The following is a 27360-nucleotide window of genomic DNA, read 5'->3' as shown; positions in this document are numbered from 1 at the left end:
TGGAAAAATTGACTGACTGAAACATACTCTATGAAATTAAATTATGTTGCATTTGTCAGAATTGATCTATGTATAATTAATGAACAGAAAATTTGAAAACTCCTGTATTGTCTATTTGGCCAACACAAAATTGCAAACACCAATACTGAATAATGTATGTATTACCACTTTTTGTCTACTCCATCCAAAGCTTGAGTGTATGAAATTAAGTACAGATAATGAGAATAACTGTTCGTGTCACGGACACTACAATAAGGTTTTGCATCAGCATAAAGACATTATCAGAAACAAAAGAAATCAATATATTAGCGAGGTGAATATAACATGAGTTTCTTCAAACCCAGAAGGAATTGTTTTATATATGAACTGTTGAAAGTGTAAAATATGGATAGGTAAATGATGTGTCACAGACACTACAACTGTTGATGATGTTAAAGCAAGGGATGGACAATTTATAATTATATTTAATGTGTGTATATGATCTATATTTTTCTTTTGTATAACATCTTAATTGTTGAAGTTAAGGGCTTAATTAAGCTCAAAATCAAGATTTTTAAATGACAGTTGATCTGAACAAAATAGAAAATGTATAGCAAACCTACTCCTCTACTTAATTTCTCATATTTCCTATACCACTCAATTGATAATTGTAATTTAAGTATCAATTTATAGCTATCAATTAATTTTTACATATAAATGTTCATAATATAAATGTTCATTTTGTCTTGCCTCTGGTGAATTGATAGATACAAATTTGTAGTTTTGTATGAGAATATTTTCTTTTTAAGCGCAACATCATAAAAGCAAAAATACTGATGAAAACAACAACAATTGTTTGTTTGATGCAATATACATACCACTGGAATGGTTATACAGGGTTTGCACAGACTTGAAAAGTGCTTGAATTTTGGGCTGCTAGATGAATAGTCCTTAAATTTGAAAAAAACTCCTTGAAACTACTTGATTTTTATTGTTGCCTTGAAAACTGCTTGAAAAGTGCTTAAAAAGTAAGAAATGGTCCTTAAATTTCCTTTCAAGTTTAAAAATCAGTTTGTCTTCGTATTTTATGTTCGTTGTAAGAAAGACAGAAAGTAGAAACTTTCCATAAATAGTTCAATTTAGTTTTGGTCTCGCTTAAAAAAAGAGAATTTACGTCAGTGTATCGGTACGGATAGTGTACAGGGTTTTGCCTGCGTTGCTATTTTCACAATATAAAATATTATACAAAACCGTTTCAGTTTTGGTTTCCAAGATGGCGTGCGTCTTCAATAAGAAATGGTTTATTTCATACCCTTGGTTGGTAGATCAGGACAACAAGCACAAGGCAATGTGCAAACTTTGCTCCAAAGTCATTGATATAAGTTCTATGGGCGAGTCTGCCATCAAAAGCCACGCAAAATCAGACAAACATAAACGGAATATGTTGCCGTCAACTTGTACGCTGGACATTTTTACCACTAAGAAAAGTGATAGTTCTACTACAGGCAACTTAAAGTTGTTAACAGAAGCAAATTGTAATAGGAGAAGAGCAAAAGAAAAAAAGACAATTAGAGATACAGAACACTCAACGAGTTAGACCCACTTTCCTTGCTCACTCCGAGGGATAAAGTCGGTGATCGCAGGTTTCCCCCGAGGGTAAAACTGTTGCCCTCGCTAAAATTCCCCCGAGTTCCTCCGAGTGGCTGGCTTACCGCCGAGTTTAATATGAACGATAGCGTTGTGAATCGTCCGATTTTATGATCCCGCAGCGGAACTCCGAGTCTAATCAGATAAGCAAGAAATCATTCTTGTTTAGAAGTTATTTATTTTTATGCTTATGCACATTGTTAAGCGTAAAAGATTCTTACATGTACCAACGTTTAATTTGTATTTATGTCCGTAAACGCCAATTGAATATTGTCTTGAATTATAAACATTGAATCATTAAAGTATATCCACTAAGTTATTGCATCATAAAGCAGCCGACTATTTACACGATTCTGAACCATGACCTCTGACGTCAAGCGCGTGATCAATACAATGTAGGATATACTATTTATTATTGGTGGTTAAAAATAGCTATGACGTTTCATGGAATTTTCCACAGAAAACGAGGCAAGAAGGCCTTCAAAACCATGCGCTGTGAACTTGGAACATGTGTTTGACCTCCTGATTTTCCGAAAATGTGTAACCTAGAATTTCTCGGAAGAAATATGTTTATCAGTCATTAGCAAAAACACGTTTATAAGATGCATGTGCAACTAGTGAAATACGACTGCATTCTTGTGGTAAGCTAACTTAATGCAAAACGGGCAGAGGAAAAAGAGTAATAGCAATTAACTGGAGCCGTCGTAATCGGTTGAAAATTTTAATAAAATAAATATAACTTTAGCGTAGATTCTTATCTAGTGTCCGCAGAGTTTCGCGGAGTTAACCCCTCCGAGGAACGCCGAGTTCGTTATTCTTCGGTCGACTGATCACCCTCCGAGGGCCTTAAATTCAAACTCCGAGGAACGCGGACAGTCGATAAAATCTTTTTGCTGTCCGCGATAGCAAAAATCCGCGGAGGGAAACGGAAAGTGGGTCTAACTCGTTGAGTGTACTGTAGCCTGTCTGTAGAAATGAATGAAAAGTTGAAGCAATTATAGACAATTAGGGTAAAATTGTATGTTCTAAAACATTGAAATAAAAGTGGAAATTTGATATTTTGTTCCAAAACTTTTAAACATTAGTCGTTTATGTAACTGATAACGAGTAAAGATAGTCCTTGAAAATCAATTATTAGTCCTTGAAAACTCCTTGAAAACTCCTTGAATTTTAAGCCTGACTTGCTGTATGAACCCTGTTATAAAATCACCTGGGCCTATGATTTTAACCAATTTTAACAACAAATGCACAGAAACTTGGGATATCAGATATATTTATGTGTTTAACATGGGAAAATGGGCTCAAAATACTGTGAAAATGGGGTAAACAAAACTTAGAAACCTTCTACCCCTTCCAACCAGTTCTACCCCTTCTATCTTTTGAAGTCTGAAGTACACTAGATTGTTTGGTATATAAATACAGAATACTTAAAAAAAGTTAAATCATTGAAACTGAAATGGCAATTGTTGGATAAATGGTTAGGTAGACCATAAAGTAGTTGGAAAAAATCTCATTTTCCGTCCACATTTATACTGTCACAAGTTTGAGTGTATTGTAAGCAGTTAGAAATAGACGGCTGACTAACATAAGATGAAGTATATGCATGTATTATTTGCGGCCATCTGACAGTTTGTTTTTGAAGTTATGCCCTGGGTGGTGGATAAAGCCGCATTGGTTGTTGTTTGTGAAATGCCTTCTCAGTTTTGTTTATTGCCTCATCATCTGGTCAACATGTTTTGTCACACAATTATCTATTTGTACATCATGATATTGTAATGATAACAAAATCAAGGACAGGTATGTACAATGTGTAGTGTACAGGGATTTACCCAGAAAATACATGTGCAACATTTGAGGGGGGGTGGGTGCAGGATATTGACAACCCCCTATGAATTTCAAATGACATTTTTAAGTGCATTCTTAAAAGTATTTTTTTTTAAAAAGAAAATAAGACCAAAGTCATCATTATCCTGTTTATTTGATTATTAAAGGGGCTGTCTCACGTATGATAAAATAGCGAAAAAAAAGAAAATTGTCAAACACTGACATAAACTTGGCATCGATGTGTACAATGCATTGAAACTTACTAATTGAAGTACCACATAGTTTACAATTTATTTTAGTTTAGCAGTTATTTCATATTTTTCCATTAAAAAAGATTACTGGGTATGTCTACCAGGTAGAATTCATTCCTTATGCGTGATTGGCTAGTCGGTGTTATCATGTGATATTACCGAGGTAGGTGTATAGCTTAATTATGTCACCCGATTAGAGTGATCCTTCGTAGCTCAGTGAGTAAGACGCTAGTCTTCAATTTTGGCGACGTGGGTTCGAACCCAGTCTCAGTCTCCGACACATTTTTTTTACATTTTGGTACTTTTTTTACAATTATGATATCAAAGCGTAACACATTCTATTAGATAATTGTCCTGAGATTCGTTACAGAAAAAAACTTTTTTTGGTGCCAATCTGTGACACAGTCCCTTTAAGAGATCAACATTCAAAACCTGTCAGCTTGCTATTCAATACCGGTCAAAAGACATTGATTTCAGGAATATCGAGCCAAGCAGGACAGCTTGGGGAATGTATAATTTTCATTGATACGTTAAATAAAGTCATGTTTACTATTTCTGTTATTTTCCTACATTACTCTGCAGAAGAGCATTTGTAAGACATATTTCCTGTACCCCCAACATTGTTCACAACATGACACATTCGATACAATACCATATGGTTTTTTTCTCACAATTATTTATACTTGACTTGGTCAAGGCACATGGGAAGATAAGCAGTCAATGGGGGCATGGTGACACCTAGCGGGAACACTATTATCATATAAGAATTACGTAATTTGTCTCAATTATGACAGCGGAAAAAGGGCTGTAAATCTTTTATAACGATTTCAATAGTAAAAAGGGCACTAACGGGATGTTTGGCGCTAATAGAGCATTGTGAAAAGGGCACTACTCAAAAAGGGGGCAGGGCAGTAAGAAAAGGGGCACGGGCGTTGCACCATTGAAAAACGGGCTAGCTAGAGCACTGAGGATCACCATCACCATAATTACCACCACTGTCATCATCATTATCATCATTATCACCATCATTGCTTTCATCACCAGGATCATCACCACCATAATCACCACCAATGTCATCATCATTATCATCATCAACAAAGTAAGGATTGCTTCAAAGTTAAACTATAACCTGAATTCATGAGAACATTTATACCTCCAAACTTTGAATAAAAAACATAACATTCTTTATCTTTTATATGTTTTCAGATGGTTTCCGGAAGGTTGTCACCATATCATCAGGGGCGATCAACTCTGAGAATGAAGATGTTGAGTTCCATCATCCATACTTCATTCGTGGAGAGGAACATTTACTGGAAGTCATCAAGCGAAAACCCAGCGTAAATGTATTTTATGTGTTGTAATATCATTTAACATAAGAAGTGTTGTCCAGGTGTCTTTGTTGTTCTAATCACTCCGTGGCATCGAGGTGGGCTTGTACTAGTGACTCAGTCGCTTCTAGGTGTACTTGTACTAGTGACTCTGTCGCATCCAGGTGTACTTGTACTAGTGACTCAGTCGCATCCAGGTGTACTTGTTGTACTAGTGACTCAGTTGCATCCAGGTGTACTTGTACTAGTGACTCTGTCGCATCCAGGTGTGCTTGTTGTACTAGTGACTCAGTTGTGTCCATGTGTACTTGTTGTACTAGTGACACAGTGGCATCCAGGTGTACTTGTACTAGTGACTCAGTCGCATCAAGGTGTGCTTGTTGTACTAGTGACTCAGTTGTGTTCATGTGTACTTGTTGTACTAGTGACACAGTGGCATCTAGGTGTGCTTGTTGTACTAGTGACACAGTTGCATCCAGGTGTGCTTGTTGTACTAGTGACTCAGTTGTGTCATGGTGTACTTGTTGTACTAGTGACTTAGTTGAGTCAAGGTGTGCTTGTTGTACTAGTGACTTAGTGGCATCAAGGTGTGCTTGTTGTGCTAGTGACTTAGTGGCATCTAGGTGTGCTTGTTGTACTAGTGACTTAGTTGAGTCAAGGTGTGCTTGTTGTACTAGTGACTTAGTTGCATCAAGGTGTGCTTGTTGTGCTAGTGACTTAGTGGCATCTAGGTGTGCTTGTTGTACTAGTGACTCAGTGGAATCCAGGTGTACTTGTTGTACTAGTGACTCAGTTGTGTCCAGGTGTATTTGTTGTACTTGTGACACAGTGGAATCCGGATGCACTTGTTTAACTAGTGACTCAGTGGCATCCAGGTGTGTTTTTTGTACTAGTGACTCAGTGGCATCCAAGTGTACTTGTTGTACTAGTGACTCAGTGGAATCCAGGTGTAAATGTTGTACTAGTGACTCAGTGGCATCCAGGTGGACTTGTTGTACTAGTGACTCAGTGGCATCCAGGTGGACTTGTTGTACTAGTGACCCAGTTGTGTCCAGGTGTACTTGTTGTACTAGTGACTCAGTGGCATCCTGGTGGACTTGTTGTACAAGTGACTCAGTGGAATTCAGGTGTAAATGTTGTACTAGTGACTCAGTGGCATCAAGGTGGACTTGTTGTACTACTGACTCAGTGGCATCCAGGTGGACTTGTTGTACTAGTGACTCAGTGGCATCCAGGTGGACTTGTTGTACTAGTGACCCAGTTGTGTCCAGGTGTACTTGTTGTACTAGTGACTCAGTGGCATCCAGGTGGACTTGTTGTACTAGTGACTCAGTGGCATCCAGGTGGACTTGTTGTACTAGTGACTCAGTGGCATCCAGGTGGACTTGTTGTACTAGTGACTCAGTGGCATCCAGGTGGACTTGTTGTACTAGTGACTCAGTGGCATCCTGGTGGACTTGTTGTACTAGTGACTCAGTGGAATCCAGGTGTAAATGTTGTACTAGTGACTCAGTGGCATCCAGGTGTACTTGTTGTACTAGTGACTCAGTGGAATCCAGGTGTAAATGTTGTACTAGTGACTCAGTGGCATCCAGGTGTACTTGTTGTACTAGTGACTCAGTGGCATCCAGGTGGACTTGTTGTACTAGTGACTCAGTGGCATCCAGGTGGACTTGTTGTACTAGTGACTCAGTGGCATCCAGGTGGACTTGTTGTACTAGTGACTCAGTGGCATCCAGGTGGACTTGTTGTACAAGTGACTCAGTGGCATCCAGGTGGACTTGTTGTACTAGTGACTCAGTGGCATCCAGGTGGACTTGTTGTACTAGTGACTCAGTGGCATCCAGGTGGACTTGTTGTACTAGTGACTCAGTGGCATCCAGGTGGACTTGTTGTACTAGTGACTCAGTGGCATCCTGGTGGACTTGTTGTACTAGTGACTCAGTGGCATCCAGGTGGACTTGTTGTACTAGTGACTCAGTGGCATCCAGGTGTGCTAGTTGTACTAGTGACTCAGTGGCATCCAGGTGTACTTGTTGTACTAGTGACTCAGTGGCATCCTGGTGGACTTGTTGTACAAGTGACTCAGTTGCATCCAGGTGTAAATGTTGTACTACTGACTCAGTGGCATCCAGGTGGACTTATTGTACTAGTGACCCAGTTGTGTCCTGGTGTACTTGTTGTACTAGTGACTCAGTGGTATCCTGGTGTACTTGTTCTACTAGTGACTCAGTGCTATCCTGGTGTACATGTTGTACTAGTGACTCAGTTGCATCCAGGTGTGCTTGTTGTACTAGTGACTCAGTGGCATCAAGGTGTACTTGTTGTACTAGTGACCCAGTTGTGTCCAGGTGTACTTGTTGTACTAGTGACTCAGTGGCATCCAGGTGGACTTGTTGTACTAGTGACTCAGTGGCATCCAGGTGTGCTAGTTGTACTAGTGACTCAGTGGCATCCAGGTGGACTTGTTGTACAAGTGACTCAGTGGCATCCAGGTGGACTTGTTGTACTAGTGACTCAGTGGCATCCAGGTGGACTTGTTGTACTAGTGACTCAGTGGCATCCAGGTGTGCTTGTTGTACTAGTGACTCAGTGGCATCCTGGTGGACTTGTTGTTCAAGTGACTCAGTTGCATCCAGGTGTAAATGTTGTACTACTGACTCAGTGGCATCCAGGTGGACTTATTGTACTAGTGACCCAGTTGTGTCCTGGTGTACTTGTTGTACTAGTGACTCAGTGGTATCCTGGTGTACTTGTTCTACTAGTGACTCAGTGCTATCCTGGTGTACATGTTGTACTAGTGACTCAGTTGCATCCAGGTGTACTTGTTGTACTAGTGACTCAGTGGCATCCAGGTGTACTAGTGACTCAGTGGCATCCAGGTGGACTTTTTGTACTAGTGACTCAGTGGCATCCAGGTGTGGTTGTTGTACTAGTGACTCAGTGGCATCCAGGTGCGCTTGTGTTACTAGTGGCTTAGTGGCATCCAGGTGTACTTGTTATACAATTGACTCATTGTACTACTGACTCTGTGGTGTCCAGGTGTACATGTCATACTAGTGACTCTGTGGTGTCCAGGTGTACATGTCATACTAGTGACTCAGTGGTGTCCAGGTGTACATGTCATACTAGTGACTCAGTGGTGTCCAGGTGAACATGTCATACTAGTGACTCAGTGGTGTCCAGGTGTACATGTCATACTAGTGACTCAGTGGTGTCCAGGTGTACATGTCATACTACTGACTCAGTGGTGTCCAGGTGTACATGTCATACTAGTGACTCTGTGGTGTCCAGGTGTACATGTCATACTAGTGACTCTGTGGTGTCCAGGTGTACATGTCATACTAGTGACTCATTGGTGTCCAGGTGTACATGTCATACTAGTGACTCATTGGTGTCCAGGTGTACATGTCATACTAGTAACTCAGTGGTGTCCAGGTGTACATGTCATACTAGTGACTCTGTGGTGTCCAGGTGTACATGTCATACTAGTGACTCTGTGGTGTCCAGGTGTACATGTCATACTAGTGACTCTGTGGTGTCCAGGTGTACATGTCATACTAGTGACTCAGTGGTGTCCAGGTGTACATGTCATACTAGTGACTCAGTGGTGTCCAGGTGTACATGTCATACTAGTGACTCAGTGGTGTCCAGGTGTACATGTCATACTAGTGACTCTGTGGTGTCCAGGTGTCCATGTGTACATGTCATACTAGTGACTCAGTGGTGTCCATGTGTACATGTCATACTAGTGACTCAGTGGTGTCCAGGTGTACATGTCATACTAGTGACTCAGTGGTGTATATTACAAATTTATTTGCGTTTTTGAATAAAAAAAGACTAGCCTTTTGCAACATTGTTGTTTAAGATAAGGTCTATCCAAATTGATTGTGTGTTCAGCATCAGGCTTCAGTTTTAATACCTATCAAGTCAAGTTGTTCATTTAAATCATAAAGTTTCATCATGTACATTTGCATGCCATACATTGAAAAGATTGAACATTATCTAGAATATGATGTGGTTCTTGATTTAAATGTTATTTTAAATTATGGTTTAGAAAAAACATATTACTTCACTTGATTTAGTTGTTGGTAATTTCATTCTGATGGCTGAACACAAAGAGAATTAAATAAAACATATAAGAATTTAACACCTTAAAGCTGTGCTTTAATCTGAAGTGATGGAAAAAAGGGCATATAATTGAAGTGCAATCTGACAAATTATGTTCAGTCAATACGGTAAAAATTGTATGTTTAGTTTCACAACTTTGAATCTTGTTTTCAAATTACACTGTAATACTGAACATCTTTCAAGTTTATCATACTTTTCAATCAATTAACTGTCTTAATAATTTGAAATGTCTGTTTGAAAATTAATGTCATTTAAAGTGAAAATTAATGTCATTTAAAGAGAACAGTTGATTCCCTCATAACTCGCAACTACTTCAGTAAATCCTAAAAAAACCCCATCAAATACACAAAAACAAATTTTGCTATATACAAATCAGAATTTGAGCAAGCCCCAAAATATATATTTTACCAGTGCAGGGCTTGTGGGCTTGTGTTAATTTTGACCACTGCTATTTTTTGCTGTCGGATACTTTACAAGGCATATTTTGCTGTATATTGGTGTAAACCTTATATACATGCTTTATTTTGCAGACTGCTGGAGTAACGAGTACTAATGTGAAGACAGAGCCCGGTCTGACGCTGAACCAGCAAGATGTTACCCGCGTATTGAATGACGTCCAGCTTATGAAGGGCAAACAGGATGGCATGTCAGCAAAGATGGATAAAATGAAAAAGTATTGTCTTTGGGGTGTTGTTTTTATAAAGTCAATGCTTTCAAGTCTGGCTTTTTTGACATTTTGTACATAAAAGCTTCTCGTCAACAAATAGAATTAGTTTAAACATATTTTATTCAGTTCGTATATACAAAAATAACAGTACAGCAATAGTATGATGAAATGGATCGGAAAACAAGCAATGTAATTGCTTATTCCTTTCCATGTAGCAGTGTACAGTTACGAATTGCATAGAAAAGTCAGTGTATGATGTGAAGTGAACAGTTTGACGAAATATATTAGTTTTATAACTGTTCAAACTATTATTTACATTTAATTTGAATGTTTTGGAATAATAAGATAACTATTAAAAAGACAAACAAACAAAAAGAAAAAAAACGCAAAAATATTCTGTCACACACGCATGAAAAGCGATCGATACACCAATGGGGTCAACTGTTAGGCATAAAAACGCTTTGATGCTGTAATGAATCTCTGGACTTTTAAAAACAAACTTGAATTGGCATCAAGGGTAAGGCGATCATTACCGAAAAGAAGATTTTCTACAGTAGCAGCACAAGGTAAATCATGGATAAAACGGTTACGCATTAATTGATATCTAGGACACTGAGTGAGATAATGTGACACAGTTTCAACGGCACCACAAGCACAAAGGGGAGAAGGAATAATTTTCTTCTGTGAAGGTCATAATTTAATGAGCTACATCCTAATCGCAGACAAGCATGATTAACTTGATGTTGTCTGTTTCCGACATTATACAAGAGTTGTGATTTCTTTGGTTTCGTGTTAAGTTGTGATTTAAACCTGCTGAGAGTAGGTGCATGTCTGATATCTTCAGGAAGTGAGTTCCACTGGCGAATAGTCAGGGGTAGAAATGAAGTAGCATAGGCTTGAGTTTTACAAGGGATGACTGGAACTTCTGAGCTATTTCGTAGGGCATATGGCTGAGCTCTCGGCTGAGGAATTAGATTTGTAAGATACTCTGGAGAAAGACCATTTTTCATTTTAAAGAACAGAATGAGGCGATGTTTGCGTCTCCTTTCGGCAAGTGTATCCCAGTTAACGTCAGCTATAAGCCGCTCAATACTACAAAGTTTGGTAGCACCGGTTACAATTCTAGCGCCTCGTGTTGGACAGCTTCGATATCATTTTTTAATTCATTACTACAGTTGTCCCAGACAACATCGGCATACTCGAGTAAAGGTCTAATAAAAGTGACTTACATTTTGTCCAAGGCTGCACGGGAAATTACAAACTTTAACGTCCTAAGAATACCAATTCTCTGCCATGCCTTGTTGACGTTTGAAGATATGTGGGATTGCCATTTGCCATCTGAAGAGAAGGTTACCCCAAGATGTTTATGAGTGCTGATTTGAGATATGGGTATATTGTCGAGATAAAGTGGGGGTTGATTTTGTTGTTGACGTTTACGAGAAAAGTGAACAGATTTTGTCTTGGATGGATTAAAAGTTACTAGCCATTTCTTAGAACTCAAACATAGTTGAAGATATCCCCATGAAACTTGGTACACAAGGTTATAACTAAAACATAGTTGAAGATATTCCCATGAAACTTGGTACACAAGGTTATAACTAAAACATAGTTGAAGATATTCCTATGAAACTTGGTACACAAGGTTATAACTAAAACATAGTTGAAGATATTCCCATGAAACTTGGTACACAAGATTATAACTAAAACATAGTTGAAGATATTCCCATGAAACTTGGTACACAAGGTTATAACTCAAACATAGTTGAAGACATTCCCATGAAACTTGGTACACAAGGTTATAACTAAAACATAGTTGAAGACATTCCCATGAAACTTGGTACACAAGGTTATAACTAAAACATTGTTGAAGATATTCCCATGAAACTTGGTACACAAGGTTAGAACTCAAACATAGTTGAAGATATCCCCATGAAACTTGGTACACAAGGTTGTAATTCAAACATAGTTGAAGAAATTTTAGTTGAAGAAATTTCCATGAAACTTAAAACGCAAGGTAAAAACTCAACAGTGTTGAAGGTATTAAATTAAAACTTAATACACAAGGTTATAACTGAAACATAGTTGAAGATATTCCCATGAAACTTAGTACACAAGGTTATAATTCAAACAGTGTTGAAGTTATTCCCATGAAATTTAAAAAGTACGCTTATAACTCGAACAGTGTTGAAGGTATTAAATTGAATCTTAATACACAAGGTTATAACTGAAACATAGTTGAAGATATTTCCATGAAAGTTAGTACACAAGGTTATTATTCAAACAGTGTTGAAGTTATTTCCATGAAACTTAATACACAAGGTTATAACTCAAATATTGTTGAAAATATTCACATCACTATAGCATTGGATTCAGTTGCAGGGGCCCGTTTGAATAAAAGATTTTAGACATAAATTTTATAATCTTAAATCTGTAGGGATGTTGCAGATGACAAGGTTTTTTGTGTTTTTTTCTCAATTTTGCTATCAACTTTATTACTAGCTTTAAACCCAAATAAAGCAATACAAGGAAAGACACTAAGATAATTTAACTTTATGACTGAAATCTTTATCGAAACAGGCCTTTTGTTTTAGATTTTTGTCAGCATTGTTTATCCCTCTTTACATTTTCTTTATCATGCACAGCTGTATATTACTTGACAGAAATAATTTTTCAAAAATGAATGAATGAGCAATGAGGTGATTTTAGTTGTGTTCAGGTAATTTAATGTTTATTTTTATTTGTTTTATTATTGATAATCTAAAAAAAGGAAATTGCAGAAGATTTTGTCTGTGACAAATTACCCAGAACAATACAATATTTATTATCTGATATTGATATAACAGGGATGACCAAATCTGAAATTAGGATTGAGGGCATTAAATACAGTTAAAAATTTGTATTTTGCTGCACATAGGCATTAAAAATTGTAAAAAGTACCCTGAAAATGGCTCTTGAACTCTGTTTTACAGGTGTTTAAGACAATTTACCCTCCTTTAAGCCTTATTTGATCGCATTCAAGCTAAATTTCAGTGTTAGGATTGGCCTGTTATCATCCCTGTGGAAATATTAACACCACTGTATATGAACATCTGGCAATCCTTGGAGACAAGTTGGATGCATGTGTACAATACCTATATAATATCCCTCAATGTTCCAGTATATGATAATTTCGTACATTACTTAATAGACATGGGTTGTTCAGGTCATTTTTCAGATCTTTATTAAATATTGGTGGTGTTTAACCTTAAGGGTAGTTATATACGGTACAGGTTTATAGTAAAAAAATTGTCTTTCAGATAAATATTCATACAGTGAAATGATCAAGATAAGCGTTATTACGGGTCTAGACTGTGAAAATGCCTTGGAAATGTCCGGCTATTAGCACAAATATGGTAAACACTCATTTTAAGGGATGGTTTACTGTTTTTTTATTTATTTTTCAGAGAAAATGAAGCGCTATGGAGGGAAGTGGCCAATCTAAGACAGAAGCACATTAAACAGCAGCAGATTGTCAACAAGGTATGAGACTCACACAGGGTACATTAAATCACCTTAGTGCAATAACTCAATAACTGCATCTAGAAATAGAAGCAGATATTGAGTTCTTGCACTAAAGTGACAATTTGTTCTAACCACTGCGCCAGGGGGACAACCATGAAGTTTACGACTGTCCCTTCCCTTTAAAGCTTGTCTGTTTTCTAAGTATTGCTAACTACGGTGTCTTTGACCGCCTCAATTTTTATAAGGACCATGGTGACCATTTTTTTTTTTTACCCTACACAGATATTAAAATAAAACTTGTTTACTGAGCCAATACACACATCACATGATTAGTGCAAAACAGTTGTAACTCAACATAGAAATAGTTTAATAGCTTTACAACAATCTTGCGTTAAGCGCTAGACATGTTTAGCAAGGCCCACAACTCTTGCTTTACCTCAGGTCCAGTTATTCTCCTTAATTATAGGAGAGAAAGAGATAAATATTGAATGGCCTCCTCTTGCGATGTTATTGTGTAGTCATAAGGAAGAGCATGTGTTAAATTAATGGTATTTGTCTCGCATCAGCAATTATCAGCCAACATCCTTGAGCAAAAAACTGCCAAAACAAAAATCCTGGTTGCTATGACACCAAACAGTTAATTGTATTGTAAAACTCCACAGTGTTTAGAAAAAGAGTAATGACAAAACATTGATCAGGTAGATGAAAATGAAATACAGCGATAGGATTTTTCCGTGGATGTCATAGCTCCAGGGACAATAAAAAAATAAAATGAAATTAATATTCTTTTATTTTACCGAATTAAAAATGTTAGCTTGTAACTTTTGTTTTTTTTAACTTTATTGACATTTCTTCAAATTTGAAGTCAGGGATGGTCTAAAAAGGTCTCCTAAAAAGTCAGTTTTGCTTCTGCGGCAGTGTGCTACAAGGCCTTTGACCCTCATTGGGGACCAAAAGCACCCCCAAGCCCATTGCCAAAAGGGTTTCAGCCCTACAGCTGGGTGGTCAATCACATCTCTGAAATAAGTGACAACAACTTGGTGTATATAAGATGGTTTTTTATGCCTTCCAAACATGATGTCCTTAATTTTTTCATCAGAGAGTATTATCTTAATCAAGAAATTTCATTATAACTTTATAATTGCTCATTCAGTTTATTTCCACTTTCATTAATTAAGTTGGAAGTAGTTGACTGCGCTTTTGCATGTATTTCCAATTTTGAATTGGCTGTTTTACTACATGTAGGTTCCTAATGTGCAAATGCAGTTTACTGCCTTTATTAATTACTAGCAGTACTTTTTAGCTCCACTGGCCGAAGGCCATGAAGCTTATGTCGTCACAGATTGTCCGTCGTGAGTGCGTGCGTGCGTGCGTGCGTGCGTGCGTGCGTGCGTGCGTGCGTGCGTGAACTTTTACTTTAAACGACATCTCCTCTGAAACTGATAAGCGGATTTTGACAAAACTTCACAGGAATGTTCCTTTGGTGATCCTTTACCAAAATTGCTCAAATGGTTCCGGTCCATTGCACAATATGGCCGCCAGAGCTAAAAATAGCAAAATCTTTAAACGACATCTCCTCTGAAACGGTTCGGCAGATTTTGATGAAACTTGACAGTAATGTTCCTTGGGTGGTCCTTTATTAAAATTGCTCAAATGGTTCTGGTCCATTGCACAATATGGCCGCCACAGCTAAAAATAGCAAAATCTTTAAACGACATCTCCTCTGAAACGGATAGGCAGATTTTGATGAAACTTGACAGAATTGTTCCTTGGGTGGTCCTTAACCAAAATTGCTCAAATGGTTCCGGTCCGCTGCACAACATGGCTGCCAGGGCAAAAAAATAGAAAAACCTTTAAAGAACATCTTCTCAGAAACCGATGATCAGATTTTGATGAAACTTAACAGAAATGTTCCTTGGATGGTCCTTTATCAAATTTGCTTCAATGGTTTCGGTCCACTGCACAAGATGGCCCCCAGAGGTAAAAATAGAAAAACCTTTAGACGACTTCTCCTCAGAAACCGATGATCGTATTGCAATGAAAATTGACAGAAATGTTACTTGGGTAGTCCTTAACCAAAATAGCCCAAACAGTTCTGGTCTGCTGCACAACATGGGCACCAGAGCTAAGAATAGAAAAAAACGTTAAACTACATCTTCTCAGAAACCGATTATCAGATTTTGATGAAACTTTACATAAATGTTCATCGGGATGCCCTTTAACCAAAATTGCCCAAATGGTTCCGGTCCGCTGCACAACATGGCTGCGAGAGTTAAAAATAGAAAAACCTTTAAGGACTTCTCGTCCGCAGTCTTCACTAAAAACATTTTAACCTACTAGCCAGTTGGACTAGCATAATGGCATATTTTACTAGTCCGAATGACAATCTAGTAGTCCGACTATTTTGCCACATTATAAAACTGTATGCTTGAGGTAAATACCTATTTCAATTGAGCAGCTTGCAGTTTGAGTAAACATTTCTTTATTATGATGCTCATGCAGTGATAGGGAATGACATCCTTCTGTTGGGAATAGTGCTCCTTGTTTTTCAGAACCTATGGGTACTATGTAAAAACAAAAGGCATCTTGCTTGAATAGACTGTAATAATATCAACATGGTTAGAAAAGAAATGCCATGCTTTAATAGCTTTGATTACATTTTACTACTGAATTACCTCCCTTTAATAGAAAAAAAAATAATGTCTTAATTTTTCACTTATAGCATCTTTAAATAATTTTTAAACAATAATAATTTATGAGTAAACATATAAGCATAAAGTTCTCACCAAAAGATCAATTTAAAAACCTTACATTTATACATAGGAAAGTATATATAGACTGAACATTAATTTTCGTTTAAGTGACATTCTGAAAGTTTATGAAACAGCTATTTTTAGTAACTTAAATGGCCGTAAAGTGTAAGTGAAACACCAAGTCGATTCTATCTCGTCAGTTCTTGTTCAGGTTAGATATTTGCTTCATAATCTATTCAGATTAAATGTTAACCGATGATCAGATTTTGATGAAACTTGACAGAAATGTTCCTTGGGTGGTCATTAACCAAAATTTGTTAAATGGTTCCAGTCCACTGCACACCATGGCTGCCAGAGCTAAAAAATAAAAAAAACTTTATACGACTTGTCTTCGAAACCGATGACCTTTTTTCGATAAAACTTGACAGAAATGTTTGTTTGGTGCTCCTTTACTCAAATTGCCCAAATCATTTCGGTCCACTGCACAACATGGCAGCCAGAGCTATTAAAGTAAATTTTTTTTTTAAATAACTTCTCCTCAAAAATTGATGATTGTATTTCTATGAAACTTGACGAAAATGTTCGTTAGGTGGTCTTTGCTTGAACCTTTTGGCCAGTGGAGCACAGGCACTGATGTGCCTCTTGTTTAAGTGAAGCAATTTTATTTCTGGAACGTTGCCATGTTCACCAATGTTGTTTGAATAAAAAAATATACATTTACCTAGAAATGTTGAAACAGTTATTTGTAACATAACACTATTGTTTCTCATTTTTGACCCTAAAAAGTAGATTTGTATCTTTTTATTTTGAAATTTCTCTGCTCTTCGAAGAATAATAATATAGGATTGGTAATAGCCTTGGTGCCGACAGCAAAGTCTTGCAAAAACCTCTAGCTATATTAATACACATCTTGGTGCGCATTTCAACAATGACAGAGCAAATACCTGTATGTGTAGCAAATTGTGTGGAACTGTTTGTGTAGCATATGTATGTGTACCTCAGGTATGTGTACCTCATGTATGTGTGTCTATGTGAAGCTCATGTATGTGTAGCTCATGTATGTGTAGTTGTATGTGTGTAGCTGTATGTGTATTTGAAGCAAGTCTATCATTCTGGCTTAACATTTGTCGTATTATAGACCTTCTTCAGTTTAGATAAAAGAAAACCATGTCATCAGCTTGCTGAGAAAGCTCAGTTTCGTTGTCCGTTTACCACATTGTTCAGCCACTTGCCTATCATCAGGGCATCCAGGTTGGGATTCCCAGTATGGGAATGAGTTTGGTTTATGGTCACACCAAGCCTGACAAGTTGGTTTTCTCCGTTTACTCTGTTTTCCCGAACTACAAATGGTGTAACATTGTACCCTTAAGAGGGATAATATTATGTTGTAATACAGTCGAAACTCATTGGCTCGATATCTTATGGCTTGATATCCTCGTTAGCTCGAACCAGATTAAGGACTGATTTTTGTTTACTCTATGTTCATATAAAATTCGATCGGATGGCTTGATATCTTGAGGGTCGATATTTCTCCATGCTCGATGTCATTTTCGCGGTCCCAAATAAGAATTTCACACTTTGTTTTGTTTGCTTGGGTCAATGTCATTTTCGCGCTTTCAGGTCAGGTCAGAATCTCACACCATGATTTGTTTGCTTGGCTTCATTTAGTACAAGGCGCTAATCGATTAAAATTGCTTGATTTTGTTAAAAATATTACCAAATTAAAACTGTTTAACAGTTTGAGCAAACATGCATTCACTTTCAGTTCTGTCTCTAACTGTTATCCATGTACAAATTTCAATGCATTTTGATATAACTTATAAGCTATGTTTATGTGTTACTCACTTTTTAAAATTGCTTGTTTGATAATTTCCCATGAATGTTTTTTTATTTTATTGCGTTAATCAATAAAGAAAATCAAATGATATTTCTGAGTATCGAATAAGTCATGTTGCGAACTGTTCGATGTGTGTACGGTAACTATGTCCAATAAATACTCTACTCTTGCGGAGATAGCGTAGCAAATATCAAACAAGGTAAACAAGACTTTTCGTCACGAATCAAAGAAAAAATAACATTCTATAAGCAATCCCGCTTGGCTCGATATTTTCGAGGCTCGAAGTATTTTGGCAGGTCCCTAGAATATCGAGCCAACGAGTTTCGACTGTAATTAGATTAAAATAAGTTCAAAACGTAAAAAAGCAGAGTGAATCCCTTATAAAGAAAGTAATATATTAGCCGGAGATATTGATATCTTCCGATCTTGTAAAGCTTAGACCATACAAAAAGGATTCATCACCAACAGCTTGTATCTGAGTTTGAGACTCGAGCCTAAAAACTGTTAATATTTATTTGGTTGTGGAGAAAGGAATTAGCATATTATTGATCAAGAAAAATTGAAGCGCATGTTGTATATTTCTAGTTTTACAGTTATTATTATCTTTTCCCATTCATGAGGATACATGATTTTGCCCTGTCAGTCAGTCCGTCCATACATAACACTTTTTTTCTGCTCAATAACTATAGAACACTAGACCAAGGAACTTTGGGTATTGCAGGTTGGTCATGACCAGTAGATGACCCCTATTGATTTTTGAACACATGGAACACATTTTCCCTAACATAGAAGTACAAGCCTTGAACTCCAAGAATTTTTCCATTATTGTACAAATGTTTTTACAAAATATGAAATAGTTCTCAACTGAAAAATACTAACTCCACAAAATTGTATTCAAACAATTTATTTAATTCAAAATTTACTGAAAATGAGGCTTTTAATGTAACATCAAAATCAGATTTTGATATCTTAAACTTCCAACCTTTTACCTTTGGAAGTTCTATCCAAAATGTTGGAAGTTTCTGTTCTTCCAAGAACACTATTTTTGAAGTTAAATTTTAAGGAATTATATATTTCCAAACTTCCCTTAACGGAAGTCATGCTTAACTTATTTTTATGGAAAGTATTAAAAATATGTCTTACCGGTATCTTGTTTCATCTTTTTTGAGTTTTGAAAACTATTGATCTGTTTGTTTGAAAAGTCCAATACCTACGGGATATATGACTCTAACCAAAGAATCAATTTGTCATGGCCTTACCTTTTTTCCACAGCTCATTCAGTTCATGGTACATCTCGTCGGTGGAAACTCGGGAATGGCGGGTGCCGGAGTACAGAAGCGTAAAATGCCTCTGATGATCAATGACGCAAGCCAAGTGGTGCCGTCAAAACGTACACGTTACAACAAGCAGCTGTCCATTGAAGACCCGCAGTATATGGTCAACACGGTAAGCTATAAATGTAGATAAATTTGGCATGTTTTTACTAGGAATTTTAGGGTTAACATGATTATCAAAATTAGGGTTTGAATCACACAAGTTTGTGTCATTATATTACAATTGGGTTTTAGAAATTTTTACAGGCCGGTGTATTTTAGAATTTAAAAAAAGATAAAAAGCTGAAGAGCCATTTTGCAAGTGCTGGGCTTGCTTTGATAAGCTAGTTTGTACTGAATAACTAATAAAGTTAGAGTTGACATATTGTGATCAAACTAGGTATGAGAAAACTAGAAACTGAATCTCACAAACTGACATCACTGTAGTTCTTCAGTCAATCATTGAAAACCTGGTCTTGTCTCATTGCGAGTTTTTTGTTCTTTTATTTCATGCTATTCATTAAAAATAACAATTTGGTTGACATTTAATTAGAAAATTGCATCAAATCAAACAATGTCATATGGGAACATCATTGATGTTTGTCTTTAGCACTGTGTGTGATTACGTTCTGGTTTTTACAGTGAAACAGGCTGAAACAATTGAAACAGTGAAATTATATTTCAGCAAACTCACTGTTTCAAATAGTGACTGTTTCAAATGGTGAGATGAACACAATATAATCTACCATTATTTTTCAATGAACCATTAAAATAAATGAAAATATGAACGAATTAATACATGAGTAAGTTTCTTATTTGGAAGATAATTAATATTTTTTGCCTCATCTGATCCCCAGTCCGAGGATGTGTTTCAGATTGATGGAGGCCTCAATTCCCCTGCCATGGGCCCCGTAATACAGGAAGTGGTGGATGTAGTGGACACGCCCTCCTCTTCTACAGTCTCGCTATTTACCCCTGGCGGGGCCCCAGCATACTCCTCTGTCCCCCTGCTGACCCAGATTGAGGCTAGTCCCTCATCATCATTTGTAGACTCCCCGCTTGATATGGCTGTCACTTATAAGGAAAAGGTTAGCTTTTTGTTAAGTTTGTAAGTAATCAAAGTATTCGAGTTACATGCAATAACTTGAATAAGAGATAAACACCAAAATATTTAGTACTTTTTTATATGGCCAAAACTAAGAACACACATGGACATCACAGCTATCACACACCTTTTTCTCCCACCCCAGATAAGTAGATCCAAAAGTTTAATCATGCTAGAAATTCTTATCTTGCCGACGGGCAAAGATAAAACAAGTACCCGTATGGAACTTTTAATTGGTCATCACATTGTAATGACCTCGCTTGTTGAAGACTGTCAACTGAAGCATCATAGAAGCCTTGTCTTGGGACAATATTTAGAATGCTTATTAATTATTTCTCGCTTCAAATTTCAACATAAAAATGTTTCACTCACCTTTCATTTTCACTATGCACAAAAGAGTTTCAGGAAAAAATACAATTTACTGAAATATGTTTAACTAAGGTGGGAGAAAAGCATCTACCATAACAGCTCGTGTAAGATGGAAAATTTGATTAACAGTCAAATGAAAATCCTGCTTTGATATTAGTATATGCCCAGTTTGATATAGCTATGGTTTCAGATTTTCCAAATATATATTGTGACTCAGGTAGCACTAAAACTGTTGCGCCAACTCTCATGAAACATCATAGGAATGTTGGTCAGCATGTATAGATGTGCACCAGCATTTTGTAGGTATTTTCAATCAGCCTTACAATAGTAATGTCCCTTGACTGAGTTATAAATTGTTTGAAAAATTGCACCTGCTCTTATAAAAATACACTTCATGAATGAAACTTCATAGGAATGTTGGTCAGCAAAGTTGAATTACAAGAAATCGAATGAAAGAAATGCACCAAAATATGAAAATCAGTACGAAAAAAGTCTAAATAATGAAAAGATACAAATATTTTTTTCCCAAAACAGAAGCTATTTAAAATATTTGTTGTTAAAAAGTCTTAGTTAAATATATTCACTATGAAATTTCATGAAAATGGCCCCTCATAAATATTGTATCCTATATAGCTCTATTGTATGCGAAATTGTGCACCCATTATTGTTTGACATAATTAAATATTATAAGATATCAATTTTCCCTGGTAACCTCAGATTTAAACCTATTACAAACCAGTTCTGTGCTAATTGCAATGCTGAATTGATTACTTTGCAGAACAGACTACATGTATTTATAAGAGAAAGTTATTATTCTTATAAGTCTCTGTAAAGCTTGATTTGTAAATTTAGCATAAAATTATTCTTACTGTTTGTTGGCGGTAATTATGCTCATTTCCTTTTCCTAATATGACTGGAATTTAAGATGAGGTATAATGTTGATTTATTGTGAAATGTGATGTTGTTGACTACACCAAAAGAGCAAGTAATGTTCATATTATTGATATAGGAAAATGTGACAGAAAATATACATGTAAATGATGTATAATAGCACTCTTTGACTTGACATAAGACTTGCTAGTATCTGACACAGGTATCGAAATATAGATTCAAGTTTTCATTTTTTTTTATATCCTCCAAATTGTTGCAATAAGCACAAGGTAAAAATCAATACTAAACCATGACCAGTCAGGATGAAATGGCAAAATAAAATCATATGACATAATTAAGAGGCCAGTCTGATTTGTCTGAATCTGTTAAAAGTAATAAACCCTTCAATTTAAACTTTTATTTCCAGCAGGATGATATGGGAGCAAGTTATAACAGTGAGGACCTGAGTAACCTGTTACAGGTAGTGGACCCTTCCACTTCTGCCCCTACAATGGAAGATTCCAACTCTCAGTCCAGTTTCCTTGACAAGTACGTGCTTCTCATTGGTCTGTTTGTACTGCATGCTGTCCCGTACATGGGGTATAGTGGTGTATGTCCTGTTACAGGCGATTTCATTAATAATAGTAAACTTCTTCAGACTGGTTTTTTGGTAATGTCTGTTAGGGTAGAATGATTTCCTGGAAATATTTAATGATATTATAAGATGTAGTGTGTGGTAACGGAGCTCCAGGTAAGTAGCCTATTGGCGTAATTATGCAATTGAAATCACAAGCTAAAAACATAATTAAAATTATTTTTAATCGTATAAATATGCAAGATGGTATACACAATTGTTGAAAAAATGTAGAATATCTCGTTTTCATACTTTCGACCTTGTATTCTGAAATATTTTTTGGAACGAGTTAGTTATCACCAACATCAATATCATTTAGGAGAACGGAAAGATAAGCTACTTATGAATAATAAACAGAATCAAAAGTCCGCTACTGGATAGAAATCGGCACATAATGAGTAAGATACAGTAGAACATACATGAAATTACGCGTCGGGAAGCATCGATCAAAATGGCTTCTAAGAGTTGAAACAAATTTGTAGAAGTTTGCAAACTCTTTACATTGACTCGCATTATAAAGCAGTAACATTTTATCGATATCTATCCAAATTTCAATCATGTCATGATTTTTCTGTTGTAAACATGTAAGTTGAGAATTTAACCATATTTGGATAATTTTTTGCTTGAGTGATAATGCAAGTTTATTGTTTTACCTGATTGGCTTATGACTTACAAGATAAAAAATATTACTTACACAATGCAAAACTATTGAGCGGATAATACCCAATTTATTGAAAAATCTTACCTGGAGCTCTGTGGAATTGTTATATTATTGCGTTATTGATATAAGTAAGAAAGTTAAATGGTACGTCTTGTATACATGATCTTGACAATATTTCCTTCCCTTGTGAAAGACTTTCCATTGTATAAGTTTGTACGTAAAAGTATAAAATGTTTGCCAAGTAGCGTGATAATGTGTTGTTTTATTCAGATATTTAAAAGATCACCCACTATCAGAGAAGTCTCTGAGACCCACAACCAATATGTAAGTTTCCAGGTCTCGATCAAATGATTTGGATTGCTCTTCTATAAAAATTGGGATTTAAAGCTGCACTCTCACAGATTGAACATTTTGACAATTTTTTTATTTGGTCTTGAAACGAGCCAATTTTTGCAAAAACCCATGGAAACCAGTCATACAAGACTGCTGACAAAAAATAGATCGCGGACTTTAATATTTAAGTTTAAAAATAGATGTTTTATGCATTTGTCTTAAACCCTAAGTAACGGTCTAAGCCATAAAACATTAATTTTCGAATGGAAATATGAAAATCTTTGATCTGATTTTTTGTCGGCAATCTTGTATCATTGGTTTGCAGTTATTTACACAAAATTTGCTCTTTCCAAGAGAAAAAATGTTGTAAAAACGGTATATCTGTAAGAGTGCGGCTTTAATGAAAAAGAAAAGATCACAGTTTTTAAAGGTGAATCTCATCTGGAGCTGAACAAAAGTTTGTAAAATTTGCATGTAAATATTTGAGAGCAGTTCGGTGTCTTTATGATCAGGCAGAAGTGGATTTCCCAGATAGATGTTCGCATAATTCCTTGCTTTTCACATCATAAAAAAACAAAATGTCTATTTTGCTGTTTTATTAGCTGGTCTGTTTTTAAAAGAAACAAGCTTACTGTTTGCACTCTGACACTCTTTTTATGTCTAAAAATATCAAAAAATTATTCATTGAGATCAAACTTAAATGATTGTTCCTAACTTGTGTATTAATTCAAATGTTCTCCTATATGATGACATACCAACAAAATGGACAATGTTTAATTGAAACACAGTCTTTATTGTTATTTTCTGAATCAGCTCTTGGTTCAATAAGCTTATTTTGAAATATTTTATGACTGACCCATTATTTATTTTTATATTTTTGAAGATAATTCAAGTTTTATTGTAGAAACTCAATTGGGTTGAGTTACTGCTTTATAATAGCGAGTACTTTACACAGATAAAACCATTTATAAAATTGGTAAATGTAATAATAAATGTTATTATCACTTAAATTTGTTAACCATATCATTAACACTATCCCCATACTAACATAATATTAAATCCGGTGCTAGTATTTTATAGTTCACAAAGATAATGTCATTCCATGCTTATATAGTTTTAAAAAGTTCACATTTACATTCACATACAGTTTACATTCATGCTTTTTTGTATAAACATGCTATTAATTCTGTTATTTTTTGTATTTGCAATTAAGACATTTCTGTATTTGGAAGAAAAAAGACAGTATACATGTATGCAGAAGTTGTGATGTTGCAGGAGCATGGTTGTGCAAACTTTTTTGCTACCCCCTTTTTTTCTTGGCTATACTGGTTTGCAGTACAAGACATGAACATGAATCTAAGTACATACTATTTCCAATGACAATACCATATGTGGAATATAAGGCCCATAACTGTGGCTTTAATACTTTTTGAGTTATGCTTCTTTATCTGAGAATGAAGGACAATTGTTGGCACCAGTTTGCTATGCTGTCTATGCATATTATTATAGGGACTAGACACCAGATGATATAATTGCAAGAAAAAAGAAAATTGTCAAAAACTTAACATAAAATTGATACTATTGGATACAACTCATTGAATCTTATTAACTGATGTATCACATTACTTACAACACAAGCATCTTGTGCAGTTTTTGTGTATTTTTCCAGTTTGAAATTTGGGTAATCTCAGCTGAGACACCAACAAATTATCATTTTAATCATGTAAAATGATGTATTATCGACCTCATGCTAGCTCATATTGAAAATTCTAGGCTTGTTTTGTGGAAATAATGTGTTTGCTGATTTTGGAACCATCTGGTGTCTAGTCCCTTTAAACACCAAAGTCCTTTAGATGTTTGCTTGAGTTTCACTGTGTAATTTTAATGAATTCAGCATTGGACCTTAAAATAAAATTTCCACTGTAAGGTAAAATATCTATTTGCAGTGGCCCAACCCTGACTTTTTCAGTGATTTGGTAAAATTTTGTGCCACTTGCAAAGCATTGCAGACACATCGGGTCAACCTTGTCTGGCGTTGTCGTTCGCATTTCACTTTCATTTCTGATGAATAACCTTTGAATGACTTGTTGTTGAGACATTGGTCATGACTGCTGATGATTTTGGGTTCAGTAGGTCAAAGGTCATGGTGTCCGTTACTAGTTAAATGATAAGTGCTCCTTACTGGCAACACATCCAATTCGCGGAACAGAGTGATAACACTGAACAACTAACCAGAGACTACATGTTACTATAATATATTTTTTGGTGCTACTTGGGTTTTCTTGGTGGAAAAATCAGGGAATATTTGTTGAGTCCTAAGGGCATATTTGTTGAGTCCTAAGGGCATATTTGTTGAGTCCTAAGGGCATAGTTGTTGAGTTCTAAGGTCATATTTGTTTAGTCCTAAGGGCATATTTGTTGAGTTCTAAGGGCATATTTGTTTAGTCCTAAGGGCATATTTGTTGAGTCCTAAGGGCATATTTGTTTAGTCCTAAGGGCATATTTGTTGAGTTCTAAGGTCATATTTGTTGAGTCCTAAGGGCATATTTGTTGAGTCCTAAGGGCATAGTTTAGTCCTAAGGGCATATTTGTTGAGTCCTAAGGTCATATTTGTTGAGTCCTAAGGTCATATTTGTTGAGTCCTAAGGGCATATTTGTTGAGTCCTAAGGTCATATTTGTTGAGTCCTAAGGTCATATTTGTTGAGTTCTAAGGTCATATTTGTTGAGTCCTAAGGGCATAGTTTAGTCCTAAGGGCATATTTGTTGAGTCCTAAGGTCATATTTGTTGAGTCCTAAGGTCATATTTGTTGAGTCCTAAGGGCATATTTGTTGAATCCTAAGGGCATATTTTTTGAGTCCTAAGGGCCACTATAGACAAACTATTTTTTTCTCTTATGAAGATGTGGGCCATTATGTTTCAGGGATGACTTGGGTAACCAGGTGGAGCGTGTACAGGACGACCTGGAAAGCCTTAAAGATCTCCTAAGTGGTTCACAGTATAACTTTGATACAAACACACTCTTCAATGTAAGTATATGAATTATGTTGTAGCACGTACAAAGAGAATGTATATTTATGTATATTGCACTTAATGATGCAATTTTCATCTACTAATTGATGTACAAACATTATGGTACAGGTTGGTTTGACGTTAAGAAGCCGTCAATTACAGGACATTGTGTATAAAATGTGCATTAATTTTATTCAGTACATTGAATGTATGTTTTATACCGGTATATATATGAATGTGCTTTGAAAATGCAGATTTTTTATCAATTCTTTGTTTTGGTGAAAGAGATTTGAATAAAAAAGATCTAAACGATTCTCATTGTTCATATTACATATGCTATCGGCTTATCATTAAGATTTAGGCAGAAAAACTGACGATCGTTGTCACATCTGCATGGGGTGCTCTTGTTTTCTTTTCAGCTCTTTGGAAATGACAATGTTCCTATTTCTATCGAAAATGTAAGTAAAAATTTTTTAGCTGATCTGTTTTTGGATTGTAAAAGTGGAGTTATCGTTAGTGTTTGAAAATCGGACTCCATTTGCTATCGATAATCGAATCGAATCGGACCAAGCATTTCGATTTACTATCGGACAATAATCGATAGTTTATTATATTAGTAAGGAATACATTCTTTAAACAAAGTGTCATCATGATCATTTAACCTGGAATGAGTAGGTGTGATGCTATAGTCATGCTTTTTGCAACAGTAACTACACCTCCATTACCGTTTTTTCTGTCCAAAATAACCTAACGAAAACACATAACAACACAACACATACTTTATAAGTACACATCAATTGCAAACTGATTCACACCACATCAATGTGAAAGCATATTATATTTTTGTAAACCAGCTTAACATTCAATAACCTGTTATATTGAACATTTCACTAGAATATCTTAATTCATAAAACTTTCACAAAAAAAGTAATTTAGTTAATTACAAACTGTACCCCAAAAGGTTTCAAATACAGAATGAATCGAGCCGGGATTCAGGTAATTGCAGGTAAGACCCCTCACATCATAGAGACAGATTATTGATGAAGGTTTTATGGATTATTTAAACAATTGAAAACCATATGTAATTTTGGGAGAGGTTGTATTTTTTAGCAAAAGTGTTAACATTTACCGCAGTTGAAAAGTTGT

The 27360-nt window shown here is 36.0% G+C and overlaps 1 protein-coding gene across 9 annotated transcripts in view; it reads left to right on the top strand.

Moving 5' to 3' along the window:
* The window catches only part of LOC128245035 (heat shock factor protein-like), a 47004-nt gene that overhangs the window by 10800 nt on the left and 8844 nt on the right, over window positions 1-27360 (top strand). For 2 of the 9 annotated variants that reach the window (XM_052963242.1, XM_052963235.1), the window contains exons 3-11: window positions 4908-5038; window positions 9691-9833; window positions 13271-13346; window positions 19191-19364; window positions 20089-20319; window positions 22003-22124; window positions 23141-23194; window positions 26126-26231; window positions 26634-26672. In XM_052963242.1, the coding sequence (XP_052819202.1) occupies window positions 4908-5038; window positions 9691-9833; window positions 13271-13346; window positions 19191-19364; window positions 20089-20319; window positions 22003-22124; window positions 23141-23194; window positions 26126-26231; window positions 26634-26672 (1076 nt within the window). Of the gene's footprint in view, window positions 1-4907; window positions 5045-9690; window positions 9834-13270; window positions 13347-19190; window positions 19365-20088; window positions 20320-22002; window positions 22125-23140; window positions 23195-26125; window positions 26232-26633; window positions 26673-27360 lie in introns of all 9 variants that reach the window. The other 7 variants (XM_052963240.1, XM_052963233.1, XM_052963241.1 and 4 more) reach the window with 5 other exon arrangements.

This window comes from Mya arenaria, chromosome 8, assembly GCF_026914265.1.
Source record: "Mya arenaria isolate MELC-2E11 chromosome 8, ASM2691426v1".
Lineage (NCBI taxonomy): Eukaryota > Metazoa > Mollusca > Bivalvia > Myida > Myidae > Mya > Mya arenaria.
The sequence above is the reverse complement of the archived record's forward strand: the minus strand, read 5'-3'. Positions and strand labels throughout refer to the sequence as shown.